The sequence below is a fragment of the Pelodiscus sinensis genome, chromosome 11 (assembly GCF_052426305.1).
Source record: "Pelodiscus sinensis isolate ZL-2025 chromosome 11, ASM5242630v1, whole genome shotgun sequence".
Classification (NCBI taxonomy): Eukaryota; Metazoa; Chordata; order Testudines; family Trionychidae; genus Pelodiscus; species Pelodiscus sinensis.
In genome coordinates this window covers 3,538,812-3,563,513 of record NC_143062.1, presented here as the reverse complement: position 1 = coordinate 3,563,513, position 24,702 = coordinate 3,538,812, and the positions used below count along the sequence as shown (strand labels likewise).

Here is a 24,702-nt window from a genome sequence, read left to right as displayed (position 1 = left end):
CAGGCAGACAGACTTCCCTCCCAACGGCTGGTAGCCTGGGATCTGCCACTGCAAGATGATAAGGCTCTCAGAGGTAAATTGAGCCCAGTTAATTTAGAATTAACTAGAGAGAGACCTACAAAAACATTTTCATCCCTAACCATCAACAGAGGTATCTTCCAGAGCATTTTCACAACCGCCAGCATTGCTAAACACGCACCTAGGAAGTATGAACAGATGCTTCCATTAGCCTATGAAATAAAGCTTTCCACAACTCTACCAAGGCTTCCATGTTGGCTGCTCATGCAAGGATGGCACAAGGCAAGCAGATTAAAGGAAAGCAAATGAGAAGTAATGGGAAAATACATTCTCTGGGTTATCCTAGGGTAAAATAATAATGTAAAATAAAAAAATCATTGAGTCAAATTTGTAAAATGACATCTAATCTTTTGAGAGAAGGTGCTACGTTGTAAACATAGTACAAAACTAAGCCAGGGAATTAGCGTTTATATTTCTCTTTCACTGCCTTGACATACATTTTTAAAAATGGTTTTTACAGTAAAACTCCGTTGGTCCGGCATCTGATGGTCCGGAACTCCTGATGGTCCGGCACCATCAGGAACCCGGAAGTGCTCCGGGCAGCTGGACCATTGGAGCTGCTCTGCCCCCAGCTTCCCCAATTCAGCCGCTGCTAAAACTGACCAGCGGCTGAATCGGGGAAGCCGGGGGCAGAGCAGCTGGAGTGCTGCCGGGTAGGTCCGGTAGCGCTGCCCCTCGGGGCTACGGGACCAACCCGGCAGCACACCAGCTGTCCCTGATTCAGCCGCTGCTGAAACTGACCAGCGACTGACTCCAGGAAGCCCGAGGCAGAGCTGTTCTGCTCTGGCTTCCTGGAATCAGCCCCTGATCAGTTTCAGCAGCAGCTGACTTGGGTACACCTGGGATAGAGCAGCTGGAGTGCTGCCGGGTTGGTCCAGTAGCACCAAGGAGCGGCGCTACCGGACCAACCCGGCAGCACTCCAGCTGCTCTGCTGCAGGCGTCCCCGATTCAGCCGCTGCTGAAACTGACCAGCAGCGGCTCAATCAGGGACACCTGGGGCAGAGCTGGACTTTCGGAAGGGGGGGGCTATGAGGGGCCTGGGGTGGGGTGGAGGGGATGCATCCCCCCTCCCCACCCCCCTCATAACCCCCCTTCCGATAGTCCGGCATATCTGATAATCCGGCACCCCCTGGGTCCTAAAGGTGCCGGATTATCGGAAGTTTACTGTACTACTACTGGCAATACTAGGCTGAGATTAAAATAAGTGGAACACTTCATAAGGTTTTTGGAATATAATTGAATTTTTATTTAATGCCTGCTGTATTCATCTATCTTTTGATAAGAGACAAAGTGAGCACAGGGTGGAAGATGTGCCTTATGGGGCAGAATCAATGTAATTTTTATTTTTGCATTGGGCACCTAGATAATGTGGTGGCAATTTCTATTAGCACTGACAATTAAAAAGACAGAACATGAGAAAACACAAAATCTAAAATACTCTAGGCAATGAATTGCAAACTACCTCAAGGAAAAACTTTCATTCTTAGGAAATCTTTATACCACAGAGCATGAATTGACTTCTACAGGAGGTGTTGGCATGTTTTTGCTAAGTCACCAATGAGAAAAGTTTGCTTAAAAGAGTAATCAACTGAAAGACACCTACGTTTTGAAAAAGCCAAAAATACATCAGGAAAATATTAATGTTAGTAAGGTATAACCCTGAATATTAAACTGCCTCTCATTCATGTGGTTTCTAAAGCATGAATCAATATGAAAAGGAATACCTACACAGCCAAGTCCATGATGCAGAGATCCAATCTACAGTAGAAAGACACATACAAGTTTGTTAAACTTCAGAGAAAACAGTACTGTATCATAGCAAGTGAACACTTCCTGGTCTTACCATGACTAGCCACCTATTTTTATTCATAGAAATGTTTTATTTCTTGAATTTTCTTTCACAGGAAAAAAATCTCATCAAATGCATGTGATTCCATGAAAAACTAGTGTGCGTTCGGAAAGGCTGTTAAGTGTTCCTAACTCCACTGACTGCATGGGTACACTGCAGGATCAACCTGTGTTTCTGGAATATGATGCGCCTGAACAAGGCAGGAGCCAGAAATACATACAAATAGTGTCAAATGAAAATCGTGTGACAGTCAATATGATCTCCCCCCAAATACTTCCTACGGAACAGTTAAGACATTTTTCTTCCTATCTCTTCCACCCTCTCCCAAAGCATATGGAAATAGCTTTTGCTAGTATAAGACACTATTAGTTTTCTCATATTTGGTGACACCTTCCCCAGTTCTTCTAGGAGGTGTTCAGTCTTCTTTCATGCCTTGATTACTCCACACATGACAACAGGAAACAGGATCTAATTCACATTTTTCTGTGGTATGCTTTAAACCAACAGAGTTAGTCTCAGGTCAGATAAACAATATTTAGCACTCATCTTCAAAGCTCTTTACAAGAAACTGGGAAAATCTTGAGATCCTTCCTCAGTTTCTAATCTCTCCTTACTCACTGAGAACTCCCAATGGGAAGTAATAAGCTGAACCTCAAAAACTGGAATCTACTGATTGTGGTGTGAGAGTTCGAAGCTCTGGGTTCTACTTCCAGCTGTGTGCCCTTGGGCAAATCATTTCACAAGGTGCCCAACTCGAGGCCCCAACCGCTCCCCGCAGGCCTGACTTTCACAAGCATTGAGTAGCTGGAGTAGCCACGGACTTCAGCTGCAGGTTTTAGGGGTGGATCCAAAAACCAAGGCACCCCAAATTAGTGGACATTTTAGAAAATGTTCCCCTGAATTTCTCTGTGCCTTAGGTGCCTCATTTCTAAGAAAGGGGATAAAAATACTTTCCTCCTCCACATAAGGATTCTGTGAGGAGAAATTAATTAATGACTGTAGAGCACTTCAAGATCCTGGGACAGAAATCAATGGCTAAATACAAAAGTCAGAATCATATTCACCACCCTTGTGAATATACTTATCCCATTCCTACAGACAGAAAAACAGAGGGAGAGGGGTTAAGTGAGTTGCCAAAGCATAGAGAGGGAGGATGCGAGTGTAAGAACCTGCCCTAGAATTCAAGAGGACTTTGTTCCCAGATTGTCTCTGACACCACAAGAGTACACCAATGTACATCTCTCTCCTAAACACTCCCTTATACAGCATGCTTTAAGGATTAGGAAATACTGATACCAATAAAATCTTTAATTAAAAGGTATAAAACTGAAATTGCTTTTTCTAAGACGTCACTTTGCAGCAACATGCTCCAATCCTTTTGAAATATAATCATGAAAGGTGCTTAAAATGCAGACATTTCAGAGCCAGATTTCAGGACTGAAGGTAACATGGAGAATGTGTGGCTAAACCAAGTACAAATTGAATCATCTTTATTTTAAAAATAATGTGTAATATTCATAAACCCCACTACACATAGATGTGCACTACCAACTAGGCTAGAATGCAGAGAAATGTTCACTTGCTTAGTGAAAGTTATAAAAACAAGATCATATTTGTAGCAATTTTATTACAGTGACATACTTCTGATCTTCTGTTACTGTCCCGCCCAATTTATATTTCCAGGCAGCCTCGGGTAGCATCCCTTGCGCAGCAGCTCAGTCATCTGGCATAATCAGTTGACATTTCAGTGAAAAATTAACTTACTGGTTTCTTTCCTACGATGAGTTTTTCAACCTTTTGCACTTGGGATACATGATCTTCATTTGTCTTCAGTTCCCGTTTGCGAATTCGCTCATATATTCCAATCAGCATTTCTCGTGGGATATCTTCACCATCATCTACGCCTGCAGAAACCAATGACCACTTGGTTTCGTTACCACTTTGGCTTACAATGACCTGATTAGTCAACACTAGCTCCCACCTTCCCACTTATATCTCGATAACGTGGGCTTCTTACCTGGGCCAAAATACAGACACAGGCAGTCTTAAATTTTAAGTGAATTTTATGTAGATGAAAGTTACCAGACAGCGTGTTTGGACATTAAACTCTACGGCTACATCTAGACTGGCACGATTTTCCGCAAATGCTTTTAACGGAAAAGTTTTTCTGTTAAAAGCATTTGCAGAAAAGAGCGTCTAGATTGGCATGGACGCTTTTCCGCAAAAGCACTTTTTGCGGAAAAGCGTCCGTGCCAATCTAGACGCGGTTTTGCCCAAGAAAGCCCCGATCACCATTTTCGCCATCGGGGCTTTTTTGTGCAAAACAATACCACATTGTCTACACTGGCCCTTTTGTGCAAAAGCATTTGCGCAAGAGGGCTTTTGCCCGGACGGGAGCAGCACAATATTTCCGCAAGAACACTGACAATCTTACATGAGATCGTCAGTGTTCTTGCGGAAATTCAAGCGGCCAGTGTAGACAGCTGGCAAGTTTTTCCGCAAAAGCAGGTGCTTTTGCGGAAAAACTTGCCAGTCTAGACGCAGCTGTGTGTCCCCAGAACAGTACACGCATAGGGCAGAACCAGTGCAACCATTCCCATCTGCCTCACCAATGCTCCTTAGACCTGACCTGGATGGATCAGCTCCACAGGCAAGATGGGTAGTGCAATCTTCATGTTTGTTCAATGCCTTGAGCTCTCTGTGGACAGCGCCAGCAAGGGTGGCAACTAATGTGTGAATTGTGGTGGTGGTGGTGGTGATGTGGACACTTGTCTAGAAGGAAAGGAAAGAGCCCACTGGGCACTCCATTCTGCAAGCTGACCTTTACACCAACGCCTAGTGTTCCAGGGAGCCAGGCTCATTTAAAATAAAAGCTGCCCAAAAGTTTTCACATTCTAAGTGACTTTCAGTCACTAATGACCTCAGCTGGATTTGAACTAGCGAAGCAGAATTTCTGAATCCCACATCCCAGATAAAATCCCTTTCTCTCCCCGTTTTAATTGAACTTTTCATGTAAGTTGTAACCACATATGTTATGCAAACCAGATTAATCATACACATTATTCTCTCTTTCACCCAACTCATTTGCTAGATATTCTACCATAATTAATAACTATGGGTATTAGTTCGAACTAGGGAGGCTAATGTAGGCATTCCAAGTTGCAAATGAAGCCCAGGATTTAAATATCCCGGGCTTTATTTGCATCTTCCCGTCCAGGTACCATTTTTAAATCCCCTTGGTCCGAACTAACTGCCCACGGCTACACGCGGCCGTCAAACGTTAACTTGAACCAAGTCCTTAGTTCAAGTTAACTGTTACACCTTGTGGAATATTTAAATCCCGGGTTTCATTTGCAACTTCGAATGCCTACATTAGCCTCCCTAGTTCGGACTAGGGGGCTAGTGTAGACACACCCTATTATTCAGTCTGAAATGAATACACTCCCTAGTGACATTCCACACTAAAGTCATTGACACTTGTAGGAACTGATGCATTAGAAATCCTCCCATTCCCCAGTCTTATGTCGTGCACAACCCTTCCCACCCCCCCATTTGCACAAATGGAAGTCAGCTATGGGGAAAAAAATTCCCCGCTTAAAGTTGTTTAGCTATAAGTGCAAGTTTTTTGGAACATATCTAGGACTTATAGCAATGATGGCCTGTAGTGGGCTTATAATGCACACTACTGATCTTTTTGTGCCCTTTTTCACTTGTTGAACAACTGTACTATATAATAGAGTTTATTCAGCCTCATTCACATGTGTAAAATTTGCAAACTGTATGAGCTGCCATCTGACCTACACAAAGGCTACCAGCCGGCCAAGTTTCAATTACATCCAGAAAATTGGCACATTACAGAGATGTGAATATAATGCAGAAGATATTTATAATGTATCTCAAGGGAATTGGGAATAAAAGACTGGATAGAAGTGCTTTATAATGAGCATGGAATATGGATGATGCAGGATTACAAGCCTAATTCTGATTTCACATTATTTTAGGGATAACAATGCGAAAGTCAATATTTTCACACCAATGTAAAAGCAATATAAGTAAAATCAGAACTGGGCTCTACATATTTTATCTTTTTCATAGATCATGTCTGAAGTAGGGTTGCTCTTAGGATGGCTAGACAAGTTTTATATATAAATAATATACATTTCCCTAAACAAATAAAAAGCTTTGCTAACAATCATTAAAGCTTTCTCACCCCTTAGATTCTTAACAAAATCTTCCAGCTTCATCTTGCGTTCTGGTTTCACATTTGGGCTATACATGTCTGTGTTTAACAATATGATTGCGAAAGCTAGGATGAAGATCGTATCAGGATTTCGGAACTGTCTCACAACGCCGGGATTGCAGATACAGTAACGCTGGCTGTAAGACACAAAGAGGGGACGTAGTCGCAGAGCATTTCTTAACTGTGGCCTAACATCCATCCAATCAATGAACTGTTGCCTTCAGGAGGCCAATTTTCATATAATTTATGCTTCACACATTTTCTTTCCTATAGTACTTCTCTACCCCATCACATTTTCAGAACTAACAACCTGGAATGCTGAAGTAAAAGGCTTAAGTTTTCCATTTTGTGACCAATAAACTGATTAGCGGGGCCAGATCCTCAATGGGATTAACTTCTGTCGTCTTCAGTGGAGCTGCTCCTGCTTACAGCAGCTGAAGATCTGGACAGGATTTTTACATTGATATTTTCGATGCTTTACAGTTTTTCCTTCCACAATAAAGGACATTTATCTGGGCTATAATAACATAATGCTCTTCACCCCACTGTACTTAGCAGCTTTTAAAAGTACATGGACATACTGTAAAATGCAGAAGTCAAATGCCTCCAAATACAGAAACTAAGGTTCTAAAATTACAACAGTGAATTTTCAGGCACAGATATTTGAAGTTTTTTTTAAAAAAACCAACCTTACCAATCAAATTGATTTGGGAGACAATTTTTCAATTTAGAATATATTATATAAAGGCATACGGGGGGGGGGGGGGAGGGCTCTGTAAGTCGCCCCAGTATACATCTGTTCCGCACTAAAGTCGCTGATGCTTGTACGAACTGATGTGTTACAAGTCCTCCCATTCCCCACTCTTAAGTTGTGGGGGAAAAAAAGTCCAAGTTTTTTGGAACGTATATTGGACTTCTAGTGAGGATGGCTTGTAATAGAATAATTATACTAATACACTAACAATAGCACATAAAAGTTTCTTATTCTATAATTTATACATGTATAATGTACGTGTATATAATGGATAAAGTAAAATAAATACATACATCATGTAACTACATAAAACCTCCTGTTGTTCTCAAAGGCAACTTAATCCAGCCTAACTCTATCCAACCTCCATGTTTCACATGTGACAGCTGGATGGTGTCAGGTGCTCTGACAGGATGCCATACCTAAAAGCTTCAATGAGTCGTTCTACTTTCTGAGCTTCTCCTTGAACACGGATATGAGCCTGAAATTTCCTGAGAGCTTCATCCAGTTCCATTGCTGAAAAGTCCATCTCATCTACAACGCAGCTAAGACAAAACACATTCTTGTTTGTTCTTTGCCCCTTCAAAAATATATTATTCAAAATATGTGAAATAGGGGGAAAAAACCAGCATTTTCAGCATTCTCCCACCTCTTGTAAAATATTAAGCCACAAATATGTTTCAGAATATCCAGATTGTTGCAGTAATTGTCCATGAAAGTGTAAGAGGGGAACTGCAAGGAATTTATCGAGGGGCAGGGGGAGGGAGGGAGAGCATATGTAAGCAAGCTATGATTTTTCTATATTGCAGAGCTGCTGATCTGATGAACGCTGATCAATGTAAAGCACGCCACAGTATCGCAAATCAGTTTCGTGTTCCCAACTCAGTGAATTATCAAGCTCTAATAATACTAATTTAAAAGATTTTATATTGATTCAAATACTAACTCAAACAGCTGTAGTAAACAGGACACTCTGCACCAAGTGGCTATGGGTTCAAGAATTTTCTTAAGAAAGGTGTAAATTTTCTAGCTTTGTATGATATTTTTATAGGCTCTCTCAACTCCTCATCATTCACCCCATCTTTCAGTTAATACATTCCTGGCAAGTCAAGTATATGCTTGGTTAGTATAGACTGTGGAACTAAAACGGGATGATCACAGATCCAGCTATGTCGAAAGGCTACTTTCAAATCAGATAGTTGTGGGCTCCTTTTCTACTAAAGCCTAAAAAACAAGTAAATAACCAAACCTGTATCACTGCAAGTTATAGCACAGTAATGCAGATGCTAAAAGAAGAAAGTATGATCCAGGTTAAAAGGCTTTTAATTAAATGATGTACAATAATAAACTAGCATACACATTTCTCTTGCAGGATGAACTATTGTCATACTACAGATTAATTCCAAAGTGCTGTAATAACTTCAGCCCATATGCTTTCCTTCTGAGCAATAGTACAAGGAGAGAAACGAAGGAGAAATACACTCCTCTTCATCCCTATAAGGACCGACCACACACACACACACACACACACACACACACACACACACACTTCATCCCTATAAAGACGACAACACACACACACACATACGCACACAGAATTGCTACTGTAAACTCTGGAGGTTTGAAACATCACTGTCTCTCCAACACTGCAGTTTTTTTCTTTAAAAGGAACAGCAGGTACATAGAATCATAGGACTGGAAGGGACCTCGAGAGGTCATCGAGTCCAGCCCCCCGCCCTCAAGGCAGGACCAAGCTCCACCTACACCATCCCTGACAGATGTCTATCTAACCTGTTCTTAAATATCTCCAGAGAGGGAGATTCCACCACCTCCCTTGGCAATTTATTCCAATATTTGACCACCCTGACAGTTAGGAATTTTTTCCTAATGTCCAATCTAAACCTCCCTTGCTGCACTTTAAGCCCATTACTCCTTGTCCTGTCCTCAGAAACCAAGAGGAACAAATTTTCTCCTTCCTCCTTGTGACACCCTTTTAGATATTTGAAAATCGCTATCATGTCCCCCCTTAATCTTCTTTTTTCCAAACTAAACAAGCCCAGTTCATGAAGCCTGGCTTCATAGGTCATGTTCTCTAAACCTTTAATCATTCTTGTAGCTCTTCTCTGTACCCTTTCCAATTTCTCCACATCTTTCTTGAAGTGTGGCACCCAGAACTGGACACAGTACTCCAGCTGAGGCCTAACTAGTGCAGAGTAGAGCGGCAGAATGACTTCACGAGTTTTGCTTACAACACACCTGTTGATACAACCTAGAATCATATTTGCTTTGTTTGCAACAGCATCACACTGTTGACTCATATTCAACTTGTGGTCCACTATGACCCCTAGATCCCTTTCCGCCATGCTCCTTCCTAGACAGTCGCTTCCCATCTTGTATGTATGGAACTGATTGTTCCTTCCTAAGTGGAGCACTTTGCATTTCTCTTTATTAAACCTCATCCTGTTTACCTCTGACCATTTCTCTAACTTGCTAAGGTCATTTTGAATTATGTCCCTATCCTCCAAAGAAGTTGCAACCCCACCCAGTTTGGTATGGATCAGCTGGGGTGGATTCAAAGCATGGAAAGGGAAGATATAGGGTTTTGTGGATCTCCAAATATCCTTGGCAAGCTGTATAATGGGATATTTCTTCAATTGTCCCTACTAACATCTTCTCATCAGCCACAGGGACAAAAGTGATGCTGTGGGTAGCTAAAGCTAGAGCCCATAATTGCAAGCATTAGGCTCACTCAGAATTAACTTTCCCTGATCTCTACTCCAGGTCTTAAGTTTGTGTGGGATGTGTGTTTGGAAGATGACATGCTGCTTAGTATGGCATCCTCTTGATGCTTATTCCCTTTGCAGACCTCATGCAGAGCAGAGGAAGGAGGGTACAAAGGAACATCCCACTTAGCTGCTTTTCCCCACCAGTGTAACACTACAACTGACTCTGAGATTTAGTTCCCTACTCTACTGCTAAGGAAAGCACAATGGTCTTAAAGCTTTATAAAGAATTCACTGAAAAGACGACAAGGAGTCCTGTGGCACCTTATAGACTAACAGATGTATTGGAGCATAAGCTTTCGTGGGCAAATACCCTCTTCGTCAGACAGCTTGTCAGATGTCTTGAGCAGGTAGATGATTAACCATGCCTCATGACACACCCCCTCTTGACAAGGGGTATCGCACTAAGCGAGAATGTTGTCTCTATGCAACCCAGGGATAGCCTGACATTAGGGGAATCCCCCCAGATAGCCAATGACCCCGCCCTGAGTTTGAAATTTAGATTATTTTCTTGGAGGTTTTCAAAATTGCATGGTGATGTTTTTAATACAATGAAATGTTCCCATGTGGTATCTGCATGTTCATGTATAAGAACCAGAAAGTGCACTGTGAGGATAAATGAAATATAGCTACAACCACTCAAAATAATAGCACAGTAAAGCAGATGCTACCACAAGAAAGTATGATTCAGGTTAAAAGGGTTGTTATTAAATGTACTGATGTAGAGTGACAAACCAGCATACACATTTCTCATGCAAAGTAATTACATGTTTTAAATTATTTCCATTTTTACTACCTGCAGCTACTATTGATATCACGGGGGAATGAAATCACGTTTCAAGTATGATTTAAATCTAAAAGCAAGTCTTGATCAAGGATGGAAAAAAAGAGTCACCATTGTGCTGTGGCGCCACAAAGAATGCACGTGAACAAACCTAACAGCAGGGCAGCCTGGTTTAAGCCATTGTGCTTTTTGCAGCCACTGCTCACAGTGCGCTCTGAAAGTCTATTCGGCTATCTTGGAACAATTTTTTTCCTAACACAGCTGGGGGAGATTATTTTAAGAACATATTAATTTCAGCAAGAATGTAGCTAGGAGATCACAGGCAGGTGGGTGTCCTTTTTGGCAATTTATTCAGCCAGGAAAGCCCATCAGATATACACCATCTGGCTATCAAGGAGATTCTTACCCAATTTGCTGTTAGATTGCCTGAGGCACAATGAGGTTAAATGATTTGCCCAGCATCACACAGTGAATCAATGACTCATTTTAGGTTTGAATCCAGCCTCTTCCTTGCTCACCATAGCTTACTTTGAGCATTAGACTATATGCCAGGAGCGGGCATGATCCAGATCTGGCCTGTCAGGCCTTTGGATCCAGCCTGCTGGGATCTTCAAGCAGGCTCCCTACCTGCTGCAGCCCCAGGCCTACTGCTGGGGCCATGCATCTCTATACGCCTTCCTTGGAAAAATCTTCACTTCAGTCGAGCAGTAGCACAGATCCAGGGAATGGCTGCAAATGGTTAGAATGGGACAGTCAAGCTTCCTGCTGAGTAGTCTGACTGGATGAACTGCTCAGCTGAAATCTGCCACTTCTCTGAGGCTTCATGCAGCAGGACTAGTCACTCCAATTCATTGCATACCTTTGTGTAGAACCCAGTCCCCATTCAATTAGCTTCTCCTGCTGTTTGTGCAGTAAAGATGCAACTCTTGAACCAGCTGGTTTCTAGATAGAAGGTCCCTCCAAGCAAAGATAGGTATAAATGCAGATAAGCTTTTCTGCTACACTGTTCAGCTTGCCCAGCTGAGATACAACACACAGTCACAGATCAAGCTGCACATTCAGTAAAAAATATAAATTAAATTATATATTTGAAACAAGGCCTAGTGAAAAGTTGGTGTGGGAACCTTATTTTCATTTCCTTCATTTGGGTGCTTGAAATTGTGCATTGCCATAATGTATTTAATTTCCATGTTTCATGACTCTGCCCTCCAAAATTAAGGAAATAGCTTAAAAATAAAAAGATTAAAAATGACTTCAGAGTTCTTTCCTTTTGCTCTCTAGTTTTTGTGGCTTTAAGGGGTCAGATGTTCAGGATTTTCTCTATAGTGATTAGGTGTAGAAACTTATTTTTTAAAAAATTAACACCCAAGTTTCTCATTTAATCACATGACTCCTAGGGCTTGGCTTTAAGAGAAACACCAACTATCATGAGGTCTGCGATAACTTCACACTATTAGTTATCCACCTCCAGTCATATCAAGAGGGGTACGTCTACGCTACAGTGTTATTTCAAAATATCTGATTTCGAAATTAGCTATTTTGGAATAACGCATCTACACACAAAATGCATTTTGAAATAGTGTTTTGCTATTTTGAAATAGCGTGTCCACACTGAGTGGATTCGGAATCGCATTTAAGGTCAGGAGTTACTTTCTGTGACTGCTGCCTGAGGATATCTGAGGTCTGTGCTTAAAGGGACCCCCACTCCCTGGAGAGCCGGTCCTCAGGTTTCCCTGCTTGCTTGCCTACCTTGATGAAGGACAGCAAAGCAGTTTTGTCTGTGTGTGCTCTGGTTGTCCTCACTCGGGACACCACAGCGCTCTGCAACATGGAGCCAGAGCTGCCCATGGGCACGTTGGTGCTTTTCGTGGAGACGTTGCTGCGAGCCTGGCTGCACCTGCTGCAGGCTGCCATCTGGGAGGTCCATTGGGGGGTTGTCAGGATCCAGGAGGCCCTGCGGGAGAGCTTCCACCCTCAGGAGCACTAAGAGCCTCCCTGGTCTGCCTCACTGGGGGCTTGTGCCTCATTCCTCCCTCATGTCCTTCCACTTACCCCTCCCTAACCCCCCTTTCTGATGTCAAATAAAATACATGTATTTTCATAAACACAAACTCTCTTTATTTAACAAAACTGGGGGGGGGGGGATGAATAAAACTCTGGTGAGACTGGGGAAAGGGGAGGAGAGAGGGTGGGAGAGGGGAGAAGGAAACCTGGGAGGAGGGAGCTGGAAGGGGGAAGCAAGGGAAAGAAGGGGGAGGGGAAGCTCAGGATTCAGGGCTGGGGATCTCGCCGGACCAACTTGATTTTCATGAGAACCTGCTCCTGGGTTTGCATGTGGCCTTTGGTGGCCAGGCTGGCAGCTATCCTGCCATAGACGGCCACGTTCCTCTGTCTAGTGCGGAGATCATGGACATTGAGGGAATCCCCCATAACCAGAATAAGGTCCATTAGCTCCGCCCTGGACCAAGAAGGTGCCCGCCTTCTCTGGGCCCTGTCAGGCTCCTGGGAGCTGGCAGACTGCTCCTGGGGAGCGGTGGAGGGCTGGCTGCCAGTGGCTTGCTGGCTCATGTTTCGGGGCCACTGGGTCAGGGGCAGTGACTGTTGGCTCTGGGCTGGCAGGCTTGGAGCTGGCACAGGCACTGTGGCCAGAGTCAACCCCTTTAAGAGCTCCAGGGAGTGGGGGAGGGAGAGAGTGTGGCCACCAGGGTACCTGGGAAGGCTGGAGGCCCCCTATTTCGAAATAAGTGTCTACACAGCACTTATTTTGAATTAGCTATTTCAAATTTGGTGTTATTCCTCATTGAATGAGGTTTACCAAATTCAAAATAAGCGCTCTGCTATTTCGGTTTAATTTCGAAATAGCAGTTTGGCTGTGTAGACGCTAGTAAAGTTATTTCGAAATAACAGCTGTTATTTCAAAATAATTTTGCAGTGTAGACATACCCGAGGAGATTTTCTACGGGGGCAGAATTAGGCCTTTGCTGACCAGAATGAAAGTGATTTTCCAATAACTTTTACATTTTTTTAGGGCCCCCATCTGCCCTAAAGCCAAGAAAGGCATCCAGTTCTCAATAAAGATTTGTTTCTATGCAATCTCAGCAATTTTTGCTGTGGTATTGGTCAAAAATGTGTGATTACAATTTTTGTTTTGCCTTTTTAATCTGGAAAAAGTATAAACCCTCCCATATGTGCCCAATGCAGCTAAACAACTAGCTGTTTCTTTGTGCAGTAAACAGTAATTCTTCATGCAAGTCACGTGCACAAAACAATACATCTGAGCCAAGATATAACAAGCTTTGTTGGTGAAGGCATCATCCATAAAGATCTTGAAAATAATCGCTGCTAAATGAAATAGCAAATCACTTAAAACCAACAAAAGCAACCAACCTCCATCCTTAACAGACAGTATTTGAATAATCTTAACCAAACTGTTGGTAAGTGTAATTTAATACTTCACTTTTGCTTTCCTTTTGAAATGGGTTTTTATCTAATCCTTTGCAAGAGATGAGTCTTAGACGTCCTTGTTAGACAAGCGCCAGCATAAGAAGTGCCTGTGTATCTCTATGAACTAGTAATGGTTATTTTCACGATCCTTTACTGATGAAGAGTTGTGTAGGACATAATGGTTTGCTTTTTTAAAATTTCACACATTAAATTATTTTAGAACTTGTGGAAGGAAAAGGTCTCAAAATAAATAGACACAGTCCTCCCCAGTGAAATTATAACATACATTAAGAGTAAATATGCATTGCCATATAGTGTATATACATTCTTATAAGCATCCTACTTGATCAGCTTGATTGAGAAACATTAGCATTGGCGGAAGATAGGGAAGAGTGTTTATTTCTGCATGTTCTTTGTTAATCCTTACAGTCTGGAAGGGTTTTATTTGAAAACACTTTCATTCCGTACGTAAAACATTCAGCGAGCATCAACCCTTTTAAGTGTCCCTCAGGGCCAATAACAAATTACCCACTCGGCCAACAAGACCTGTGCCTAGGGGCCCTCACCAAATAGGCACCCTCATGCCCTAGCAGAAGCACCATGCGGGTGAGGGAAACCCCTGCACCTCAAATCCATTGCCCCAGCATGACTGCAGAGCACTGCAAGCAGAAAGGGTGGGAAGGGCCCCCCCCCCCACTCAGGGGCAGATATAGGGCAGGGCAAGCAGGGCGGCCGCCCCGGGCCCCACGCTTCAAGAAGCCCCGCGCATGCGTCGTGGCAAAGGGGGGCCCCGTGAAATTGTGCCGCCCTGGGCCCCGCGAAATGGACATCTGCCCCTGCCCCCACTTGCTCTGGTTCAGGGTCCCTCCTCTGCACGGTCATGACCATCTAATGCTCCATCCCATCCCCTCACACACTACTCACTCCAATACATCTCGGTTGAACTGCTTCTGTCGATTGCCCAAAAACTCTCCAATCATCTGCCTGCTGAGTCCTTTCCTTTGTAGGAGAAAATGGGCGACGCCAACAGGAGTGTCCGGCACGAAACCTCTCTCGATTAGGTACTGGACTCCTTTTTCAGGTTTTCTAGGGAGAAATAGAAATGCAAAACCACTTATTTCATTTCCTTCATTCCCAAAACTGTTCTTAAGTGACATTAACGGGATGAGTTAGAAGGTGGACTGCTGTAGTTTTAAGATATGGGTAGTTATACTGTAAAACCCACAGAGCTGTTTTATTTTGAAATGGATCTTCATGATGAAGCACTAAAAGTCTTTCTAACTGCATTTCTGCAGTACTCATCCCGGTGACCCTTCTCCCTGGTCTTTCCAGGAGCTACACTATCCAATCAGAGCACTTAAGAAGCTTCAAATGTATCATGGAAGTTGTTACATCATAAGTTCAGGCCTAAAATGACCATCAACATCAAATGCTAAACTGAAGACAAACACATTGTGCTACCGATGACTGCAAGAGAGCCATGTCCTCTGAAAACAAATTTTTTTAAATCTAATCAACACATCTTAGTCACAAATTCTGGGGAAAAGAGGCATCTAAAATTCACAAACTGAAGGAAAAGAAGAAAAAAGCAACAGAAAATGCAATTCAGACTAAGATGGGAGAAGGTGTAAATCAAAGAAGGGTAACTCCTCTCTTTTTATTTACTACTTCTTCCAGCTTCTCAACATATACTTCACAGCAGCTTTTGATTCCTTCAAAATCATTTAATTCTGTGCAATTACATTCCTTCATCCAACACCTCCAATTTTAGCTCTGTATGATTTTGGATCCCCCCAAAATGAAAAGTATGCAGATATTTTTCTGACAAACATTAAATAGTGATGATTTTGTATTTGCTATAAATTTGTAGCTTAGGCAATCATATATTTTATTCTTGTATTTTAAATGAGAAAGTCCTGATTGCAGCACAAACAATATGTTATGTTTCCAGGGCTGCTGCCTAGCAGACACCCACAACTCGTAATACAATGCTTTCACAGATCCAGCAATTTCATCGCCTCCTCTATTTTCTAAGGAATTATGACACAACGGACACCTGTAAAAATGAATGGTTTGCAGCTTTCCGGATGAGCTGAAGGAAATTGCATTTCTTAATGCTAGTGAAATCAATTTCAAAGAACAAGGTGACCCTGCTATTTTCATACAAGGATGATCATACAATCATAACCCTTTCCTCAATATTTTAAACTGAAAATAACATTACCAAATAACCCAGCATTCAACCCCCATTCTCATTACACTATTGCACATTTGATGCCCAAGTAAATGTTGGATCGGAAAAACAGGGATGTAAATAAGTAGTCAAGTATACGATTAACCCTGTGCCTAGGCTTATCGGTTAATCTAACAGACTACTCTCATTTTCCCACCCTTGCTGCCTATCAGAGGCAGCAAGACGGGTGGGTAGAGCAGAAGCCGGTGCTGGGGATAGCTGGCTTAAAAGCTGGATCCCCCCAGCATTGGTTCCGTGGTACCGTCTAGCCCCCCGCTGTGCTGCTGTCTCTATCAGAGGTAACAGTGCAGGGCGGCCAGGGGAGGCTGCTGCAAAGCAGGCTCTGTCTGCGGTGAGCCTGGAGGCTGCTCTGTGGGAGGCGAAGCAGCTTCTGTCCGCCGTGAGCCTGGAGGCTGCTCCATGGGAGGCAAAGCAGCCTGTTTGCGGTGCACTCGGACCTCCCACGGTCAGGGGCTGCTGCTGCAAAGAAGCATCTGTACGCAGTGCGCTTGGACTCCCCGCGGACAGGAGCTGCTGCCACCCTGCAATGCTGCCTCTGTATCAGCTCTGGTCCCACTCCCAGGGAGCTCCCTAAAACCCCACATTGCTGCCTTTGTATCAGAGGCAGCAGCGCAAGGTAACAGGAAGCCAGTCCACAAAGGAAGCTGGTTTTTAAATTGGCTCCCCTCACAAACCAGCTCCCACCTGGCACCTGATACAGAGGCAGCAGCGTGAGGTGGCAGGGAGCTAGCTCCGCAGGAGTGGGGCAGGACTGCACTGGCTGCTACCCCAACCTCCACCCCCGGGAACTATAGACCAGCTGAATAACCGCTAAGAATTCAGGTGGCTACTCAACTATTCAATTACTTGTTAGCTAACATTAGTACAGAAAAATGCATCAAATTTCATCAAAACTGAGCAATCTCAAACATTTCCATCTCACAATCTTTTAAACCAAGTTTGGTGGCTCTTTTCATTTCAAGCTAGAGTAGCAGGAAACAGTTATAAACTTGTACAAACTCAGGACAAACTTGTAAAATAATCCTTTCAGAGGCCAAAACAGACCATTTCATCAGAAGAAAATATTTAAAGAGCTTATTCTCACATTTTTGAATCACACTTCAGAATTCTGGAGCTCCCTGAACTTCTAGTTTCAAAACACCCCAAAAGATCCATAATAGGAAATTTTCCCTGCTAGTGTATGGGTTCCTGCACAGCATTTTTAGTTAAGTGAACTCATGAACTTTTCATTTCAGCAGTTGCTAAGCAAGGAAAACAAAGGACCGATAAAAAGTAAGACTTTTCCCATACACCAGAGACTGGATCTTCTAAAGAGAGGGAAAATATTAGATATTTTTTCCTAGATGAAATCATAACTTTACCTGCCTTTCCTCTTCTCCTCTCAACGAAAACCCCGAAGCCAAAAAGTAATACAACAAAAATGATTGCAGGTCCTATGTAACATGACTGATGAGCAGAGACTAAAAAACATTGGGTTTAGTCAGGAGAAGAGAAGACCGAGAGGGGACATGTACGTAAAGGGTTGTTATAAAGGATGATACTGTACATTGTTTTCCGTAACCACTGAAGACAAGGCAAGAAGCAATGGGCTTAAATTGCAACAATGGAGATTTAGGTTATATATTAGGAAAAACTTCTTAACTGTAAGTGTAGTTAAGCACTGGAATGAATTACCTAGGGGGACGGGACTGTGGAATTTCTATCATTGGATAGGTTTAGAAAAAGGTTAGATAAACGCTTGTCAAGAATGGACTAGAGATAATAATTAATCATGGCATAGTGCAGGGGACTGGATTAAATAACCTATTAAGGCCCATCTTACATTTCTACTATTATCAGTAGGTTGCTGATTTAAGTAAAAACTATCCCAACTTTCCATTCAGGGAACGCTACGGAATCCATCAAGAGGTTAGAAAATTTAAAAGTTACTGAGTATAAATTTAATGGAGAAAGGGTTTAGGTGTTATACTTTCCTTCCCCCTTTAGTAAAAATTAAATAAAAAACAAAAGGAGCCAAATCCTGCCCTCTAAAAGGAATGTTCTAAGAACGGTATATCAAAAAATCAAAGCCTAACATCATCTTTCCAGTTTCTAAGCCACAAGAATATCCAAATGCCCCCCATGTCTGCAGGTTAAAACAAAAACAATCCAGGCTCCTAAACTTTGGTTAATGGCAAAATATAGACTTTGAGTCATTTGAAAAAGTGCTGTCAGAAGATTAGTGTTTTGTCTTTCAATTACAGAAGAAAAAAAGAAGTCTTCAGTTTTAAAGAGTCTTTCAAAGTTGATGTTAGGCTATCAATCCTCTCTAAACAGCCAAGTTATCCAAAAAGTACTTTCTTTAAAAAGTCAATAACCTTTATTACACATCAAGATCAGTTATCAGTGAGCAGAGCCATAGCTTTCTTCAGGGAATACGAGATGCATGGTTTTTCAAAACATTCTGATTATATCCATATTAGTGTTTGATTAAAAAAGTCTGCTAAAAGTTCCAGGCATTTCATAACTACTGATATAAACAAGGATGTTATTTTATTAAAAATTTAAATACCTCTCTTGTACCAAGCTATTTGGGTATAAACTCTATTTTGGTGACACCGGTGATAACCCAGAAAAACTCCAATGAGTTCAAGTAATCAGTGCCATACTTCAGAATGTAATGGTTCACTGAGAACTGCTTCAGCCTCTTGGGAGGAGAATTCAGACTCTTTCTTTTACACCACTTTTATCATTCTTCAAATAGTCACATAGTAATACTTTTTCAATAGGAATAAAGGACTTCTTGAAGCAAGCAACACTGCCAGAATTGCTTTTAGACTGGTATCCAAGGCTTACCTTGGTCCTTTGGTAACTGAACGGTCTTGTCTAGAGGATATAACATAGATCTAGTGGCCTGGAGCACCTCAATTCTTTAATTTGTACTCCTCTGTCACGGACATGCTATATGGCTTTGGATAAGTAACTTAACTGCTCTGTTTCTCAGTTTTCTCAAACAGATATACTTCAGGCAGTCCCCGAGTTACGCGGATCCGACTTATGTCGGATCCACAGTTACGAACGGGGCTTTTCGCGCCCCAGAGGACGGGAGCGGCGGGACGCCCAGATGAGCCGCGGTCCTGCCACCTGCGTTCTCCGGGGCGAGAAAAGCTGCTCCCCGTCTCCTTGGTCTGCTGGTCAGACCAGGGAGACGGGGAGCAAAGCCTCGGAGGACGCCCGCAGCGGGACAGCTGTGGCGCGCCTGGACTGTCCCGCTGTGGGCGTCCTCTGCGGCTTTGCTCCGCGTCTCCCTGGTCTGCTGGGGAGGAGGGGGGCGCAGCTAGTGCCCCCTCCCCCCAGCAGACCAGGCTTTTCTGCCCACGACGCCTGGGGTAGAGCAGCTGGGGCGCTGCTGGGTTGGTCCTGCAGCGCCGCTCCTCGGCGCTACTGGACCAACCCGGCAGCACCCCAGCTGCTCTGCCCCAGGCGTCCTGATTCAGCCGCTGCTGGTCAGTTTCAGCAGCGGCTGAATCAGGACGCCTGGGGCAGAGCAGCTTGGGTGCTGCCGGGTTGGTCCAGTAGCGCCGAGGAGCGGCGCTACTGGAGCAACCCAGCAGCACCCCAGCTGCTCTGCCCCAGGCGTCCCCAAGTCAGCCGCTGCTGAAACTGACCAGCGGCTGACTACAGTAAGCCCGAGGCAGAGTTGCTTTGCCCCCGGCTTCCTGGAATCAGCCGCTGATCAGTTTCAGCAGCAGCTGACTTGGGGACGCCTGGGGTTCTTAAGTTGAATCTGTACGTAAGTCAGAACTGGTGTCCAGATTCAGCCGCTGTTGAAACTGATCAGTTTCAGCAGCGGCTGAATTTGGACGCCAGTTCCGACTTACATACAAATTCAACTTAAGAACAAACCTACAGTCCCTATCTTGTACGTAAACCGGGGACTGCCTGTACTAAACTTCCTGGACAGCAAGGTATGTTGAGGATTGATGTTTATACAGCGCCTTGAACATGTACAGGCAGTCCCCGGGTTACATACAAGATAGGGACTGTAGGTTTGTTCTTAAGTTGAATCTGTATGTAAGTCGGAACTGGCGTCCAGATTCAGACACTGCTGAAACTGACCGCCAGTTCTGACTTACATACAGAATCAACTTAAGAACCCCAGGCGTCCCCAAGTCAGCTGCTGCTGAAACTGATCAGCAGCTGATTCCAGGAAGCCCGGGGCAGAGCAACTCTGCCTGGGGCTTCCTGTAGTCAGCGCTGGTCAGTTTCAGCAGAAGCTGACTTGGGACGCCTGGGGCAGAGCAGCTGGGGCGCTGCTGGGTTGCTCCAGTAGCGCCGCTCGGTGTTACTGGACCAACCCAGCAGCACCCCATCTGCTCTGCCCCAGGCGTCCTGATTCAGCCGCTGCTGAAACTGACCAGCAGCGGCTGAATCAGGACCTGGGGCAGAGCAGCTGGGGTGCTGCCGGGTTGGTCCAGTAGTGCCCAGAGCGAGCGCTGCAGGACCAATCGGCAGCGCCCCAGCTGCTCTGCCCCAGAGTCCAAAACAAAAGCCTGGTCTGCTGGGGGGAGGGGGGGAGCACACTAGCTGCGCCCCCCCCCCCCCAGCAGACCAGGGACACGGGGAGCAGAGCCGCAGCGGCAGCGGGGTGCCGCGCCTCTGAGGCTTTGCTCTGGCAAAGCCTCAGAGGCGCGGCTGCGGCTTCAGTCCCGGTGCCTGTGGTCTGCTGGGGACGGTCCCCAGCAGACCACACGCACCCAGACTGAAGCGGCAGCAGCAGCGGTTCCTGCGCTTCTGAGGCTTTGCTCTGGCAAAGCCTCAGAAGCGCAGGAACCCGCCCGGTGCCCCTGGTCTGCTGTAGACGGTCTCCAGCAGACCAGGGGCACCGGAGCAGCTTACGAACGGGGCTTTCTCGCCCCGACCTCCGGGGCGAGAAAGTCCCGTTCGTAAGTGTGGATCCGACATAAGTCGGATCCGCGTAAGTCGGGGACTGCCTGTACTATATGCACACTATGTATCCATCGCTATTCATGTATTACATTTCTAAGGAAGAGAACGTTTCTCACCAATAACATATGTCAGGGGTGGGGAACCTTAGGCCTAGGAGCCAGATGTGGCCCAGCTTGCCTAGATCCAGCCCCCAAGACTTGGGGCTACCCCCTAGCATCAGGGAACTTGCGCTGGTGCTCCAGCTCCCTTGCCATCCCACCATGGGGCTGGAACAAACAAAATCTACTCGCTTGGACCCACCTTCGGCTCTGGTGTGTGAGGGGAATGTGAGGAGTGTCTTTCTCCTTCTCAGCCAGAGGCCATGTCAGTGACGGTTAGGTTGTTGTGGGAATTTTTTTTTTTTTTGGTTCCCACTTGTGTGCAGCCCCTGACTGATTTTTCTGTGGGTCAGCAGCCCCAACCCAAAAAAGGTTCCCTACCCCTGACATATGTCTTCAGCTTCTTACACTGTCTGTAGTCTAGGTAGTGCTGAACAGTCCCAGACTCTCTTTATTGCTGTCTGGAAAAAATCTTTTTCATAATGGTCTATTTAGGAGGACCTACAACCTCTAACTCATACCATATTTTAAAGTGGGTATTAATTTAATTTGAATTAAGATTTCTCAGGAAAGCTTTTTGTGAGGGTCAAGAAGACTCATATTCCTCATCATATTTTGAGCTAGGGATGTAAGCGACTAGTTGACTATCCTATAAGCAAAAGCTTATTAGACAGCTATCAGAGGCAGCAAGGGGGAGAGCAGAAGCTGGTGCTGGGGGGAGCCGGCATTTAAAAGGCAGAGTCGCAGCGGGGTTAGCTAACCCCGCTGCAGCTCCCCACTTATTGAGTTGTCGATGGAATATCCGTCGACTAGTCGATTAGACTAAATTTAACATCCCTATTTTGAGCTAGAGGAAAGAATCAGTTATTCAGATTTTTTCTTTCTTCTTCTTTGTAAATGGCTTACATAGAGAAAATGTAACCCCATTTGACAGGAAGAGAGTTAACTGGGCGTTTTATGAATTAACCCACTCCCATCCACCCCTTCCTTCAAGCTCCTGCCCCTGTTCGACCCTTGGGCTAGGTCTAGACTACAAGCCTCTTTCGAAAGAGAGCGTCTAGACTGCAACCACTTCTTTCGAAAAAGCGAGCTGAAAGAAGTCTGGATGCTCTCTTTTGAAAAAGCCCTGTTTGCATTCAAGAACACCTTTTTTCGAAAGAACATTTTCAATAAAAGGCGTTCTTCCTCGTAAAATGAGATTTACCCCGGTCAAAAACCCGTCACATTCTTTCGATTTAATTTCGAACCAATGCGCCAGCAGTCTAGACACAGAGGAAGTTTTTTTGAAAAAAGTCCACTTTTTTAGAAAAAAACTGTAGTCTAGACACACCCTTCCTCTTCCTACCCCTACTCCACCACTTCCCTTAAACTCCCTCTCCCGAGTGATGTTGCCTAGGGGACTAGCAGAGGGTGTGGCACCAGCAGTGGGTGTCCGGCCCACCCTGCATTTATCACCAGTGGCAGAGGGAAGAGGAATGACTTAAAAGTTAGATGATAGATCCTTAATGAAAGTAAAATAGCTCAGAACAAGCAGTTTCTAAAAAAGCTATAAACAAAGAAAACTCTGAACTAACTAAGGAATGTACTATTTTACTTCAGACCTTGTATTGTACATGGAACTCTGACTGAAAACAAAGACATCCTGAAGTCCAAAGGGACATGTGTGGAGAAATAAATGAACAAGTGGAGGGAATAATTCAAGCTTCACAAGAACTGATTAACATATTGTGACGTGGTGGGGGTGCTGTCTGCTCTGTGACCCGGAGTCCCCCTGTGCTGTGATGGGAGATTCTTACTGACTCTCCCAAATGTGTATTAACCCAGACACCCTTGAAAGTAGGAATAAGAAATCCTCCGGAAAAGGGATTATTTTCCGGAGAATCGAGTCTAGACTGGTGCATTTCTCCGGCTTATCCCCAAGCCGGAAAAAAGCGGCAGCCATGTAAATGCAAATGCCGTCGGGGGAATTTAAATCCCCCTCGGATTTGCAATTTCAACTCGTCACATTTGCATCCCTTTTCCGGAAAGGGATGCCAATGTAGACGTAGCCCCAGGCTCCGCCTCCCAGGGAGGGAGACAAAGGAAGGGGGGCGGAGACCAACACCTGGCTGGGGGGCAGGGCTGGAAGAGAGTTTTAGTTTCTTGCTGGAAACATGCAGGAGGCAGCCTAAGCAAGGGGCTGGGATTTAGGGGCCCAGTCTCCCCCATCTCAAGGGGGGCTGAGGCGTCCTAGGCCTGGCCCTGTAACCGGATCACATCTGTGCTGTGCTGTATCCTGGAGAAGCAATAAACTCCCTCTATTTTACTGGCTGGTGGAGTCTATTCGTGCCACTTCGGCAGTGCAGGAGGTGGGGGAACACCGACGCGCCGTCACACATGTGTTGCACCACACAGCAATATATGGAAAACAGACTCTTAAAACACTCCAAGAGTTATACAATGAATGGGCTGGAATTTTGCTGCAAACACCATTTCAGCTGAAAAAGAAAAACATATCCATGCACTCTATCACTGTTGTCTTATGCCCTCTAGCCAGCGTTTGGTTTTAAATTGATGTAGTTAAAAAATCAAAAGGTCTTTTAATGCATTTTCAAAATGCCAGATGATAAAATCTGTTTACTGAACAAGATCTGTTAGTACTACTGAAAGTGTACGTTCAGTAGAGGTTCACAGTGGTGTAGTTTTCTTGCAAAGTTATGTTTAATCACAAACAGCAATTTATAGCATGTGATGCAAAAACTGCTGGCTATGAGAACTGTTCTGTTTTTAACAAGTGGACAAACAAACTTGAACAGCTACAGAAAAGGTCAGTCGGCAAGGGTAGAAGGACTTTTAGGCCAACTTCTTCTAAAAATGAACTCCTTTCCTATGAAGCAAACATACTTTTCTCCTATGAAAATGTTCTGCTTACTCTGGGGCATTTCTGAGAGAATTTACCACCTGACTAAACAATGCACACATAAAAGGAAAAAAATGGCTTAATTATTTCTTCACAGAACAGAACAGAACACACCGACATAAATGTTCTGCTGCATCTTTATGAATCAGACATTTCTACTCTTTTTATTGTTTTGTTCAGGAATGCTAGAGAAGTGGAGTGGCCCTGAATACATGCAACACCAGACAGACCAGGATGCTTCTGGTGAGTCATTTACATTTTTTTCACTTCTAATTGACCATTCATAATTTTAATGTGAATGGAGCTATGTTGATTTATGCCAGATGAGAACTGAGCCCAGAAAACAACGCTAGAGTGAGGTACCACCATCTGGAGTGGTTTGCATAAACTGGTTCAAAGTGGATTTTCTAGAGAGAAGACGACAAAAAAAAGGGCGTTGGATATAAGAGGACGAGTTTGAACTGACACGGGGCCCTCTTTTGATTCAGAAAAAGAACAGGTGCTTCTGTCAAGGAGCAGCCCTAACCATTGAGGAATGGTTTGAAAAACTTCAGCTTACTAGTGCTCCATAGCTGCTGGTCATACACTGTCC

At 44.2% G+C, this 24,702-nt stretch overlaps 1 protein-coding gene across 11 annotated transcripts in view; it reads right to left on the bottom strand.

Annotated features, from left to right (window-relative positions):
• The window catches only part of IQSEC1 (IQ motif and Sec7 domain ArfGEF 1), a 616,154-nt gene that overhangs the window by 28,584 nt on the left and 562,868 nt on the right, over positions 1 to 24,702 (bottom strand). For all 11 annotated transcript variants that reach the window (XM_075939730.2, XM_075939719.2, XM_075939722.2 and 8 more), the window contains 5 exons: positions 14,855 to 15,016; positions 7,342 to 7,464; positions 6,139 to 6,305; positions 3,693 to 3,832; positions 1,808 to 1,837 (listed from right to left, as the gene is read on the bottom strand). In XM_075939730.2, coding sequence (XP_075795845.2) covers positions 1,808 to 1,837; positions 3,693 to 3,832; positions 6,139 to 6,305; positions 7,342 to 7,464; positions 14,855 to 15,016 — 622 coding nt within the window. The remainder of the gene's footprint in view (positions 1 to 1,807; positions 1,838 to 3,692; positions 3,833 to 6,138; positions 6,306 to 7,341; positions 7,465 to 14,854; positions 15,017 to 24,702) is intronic.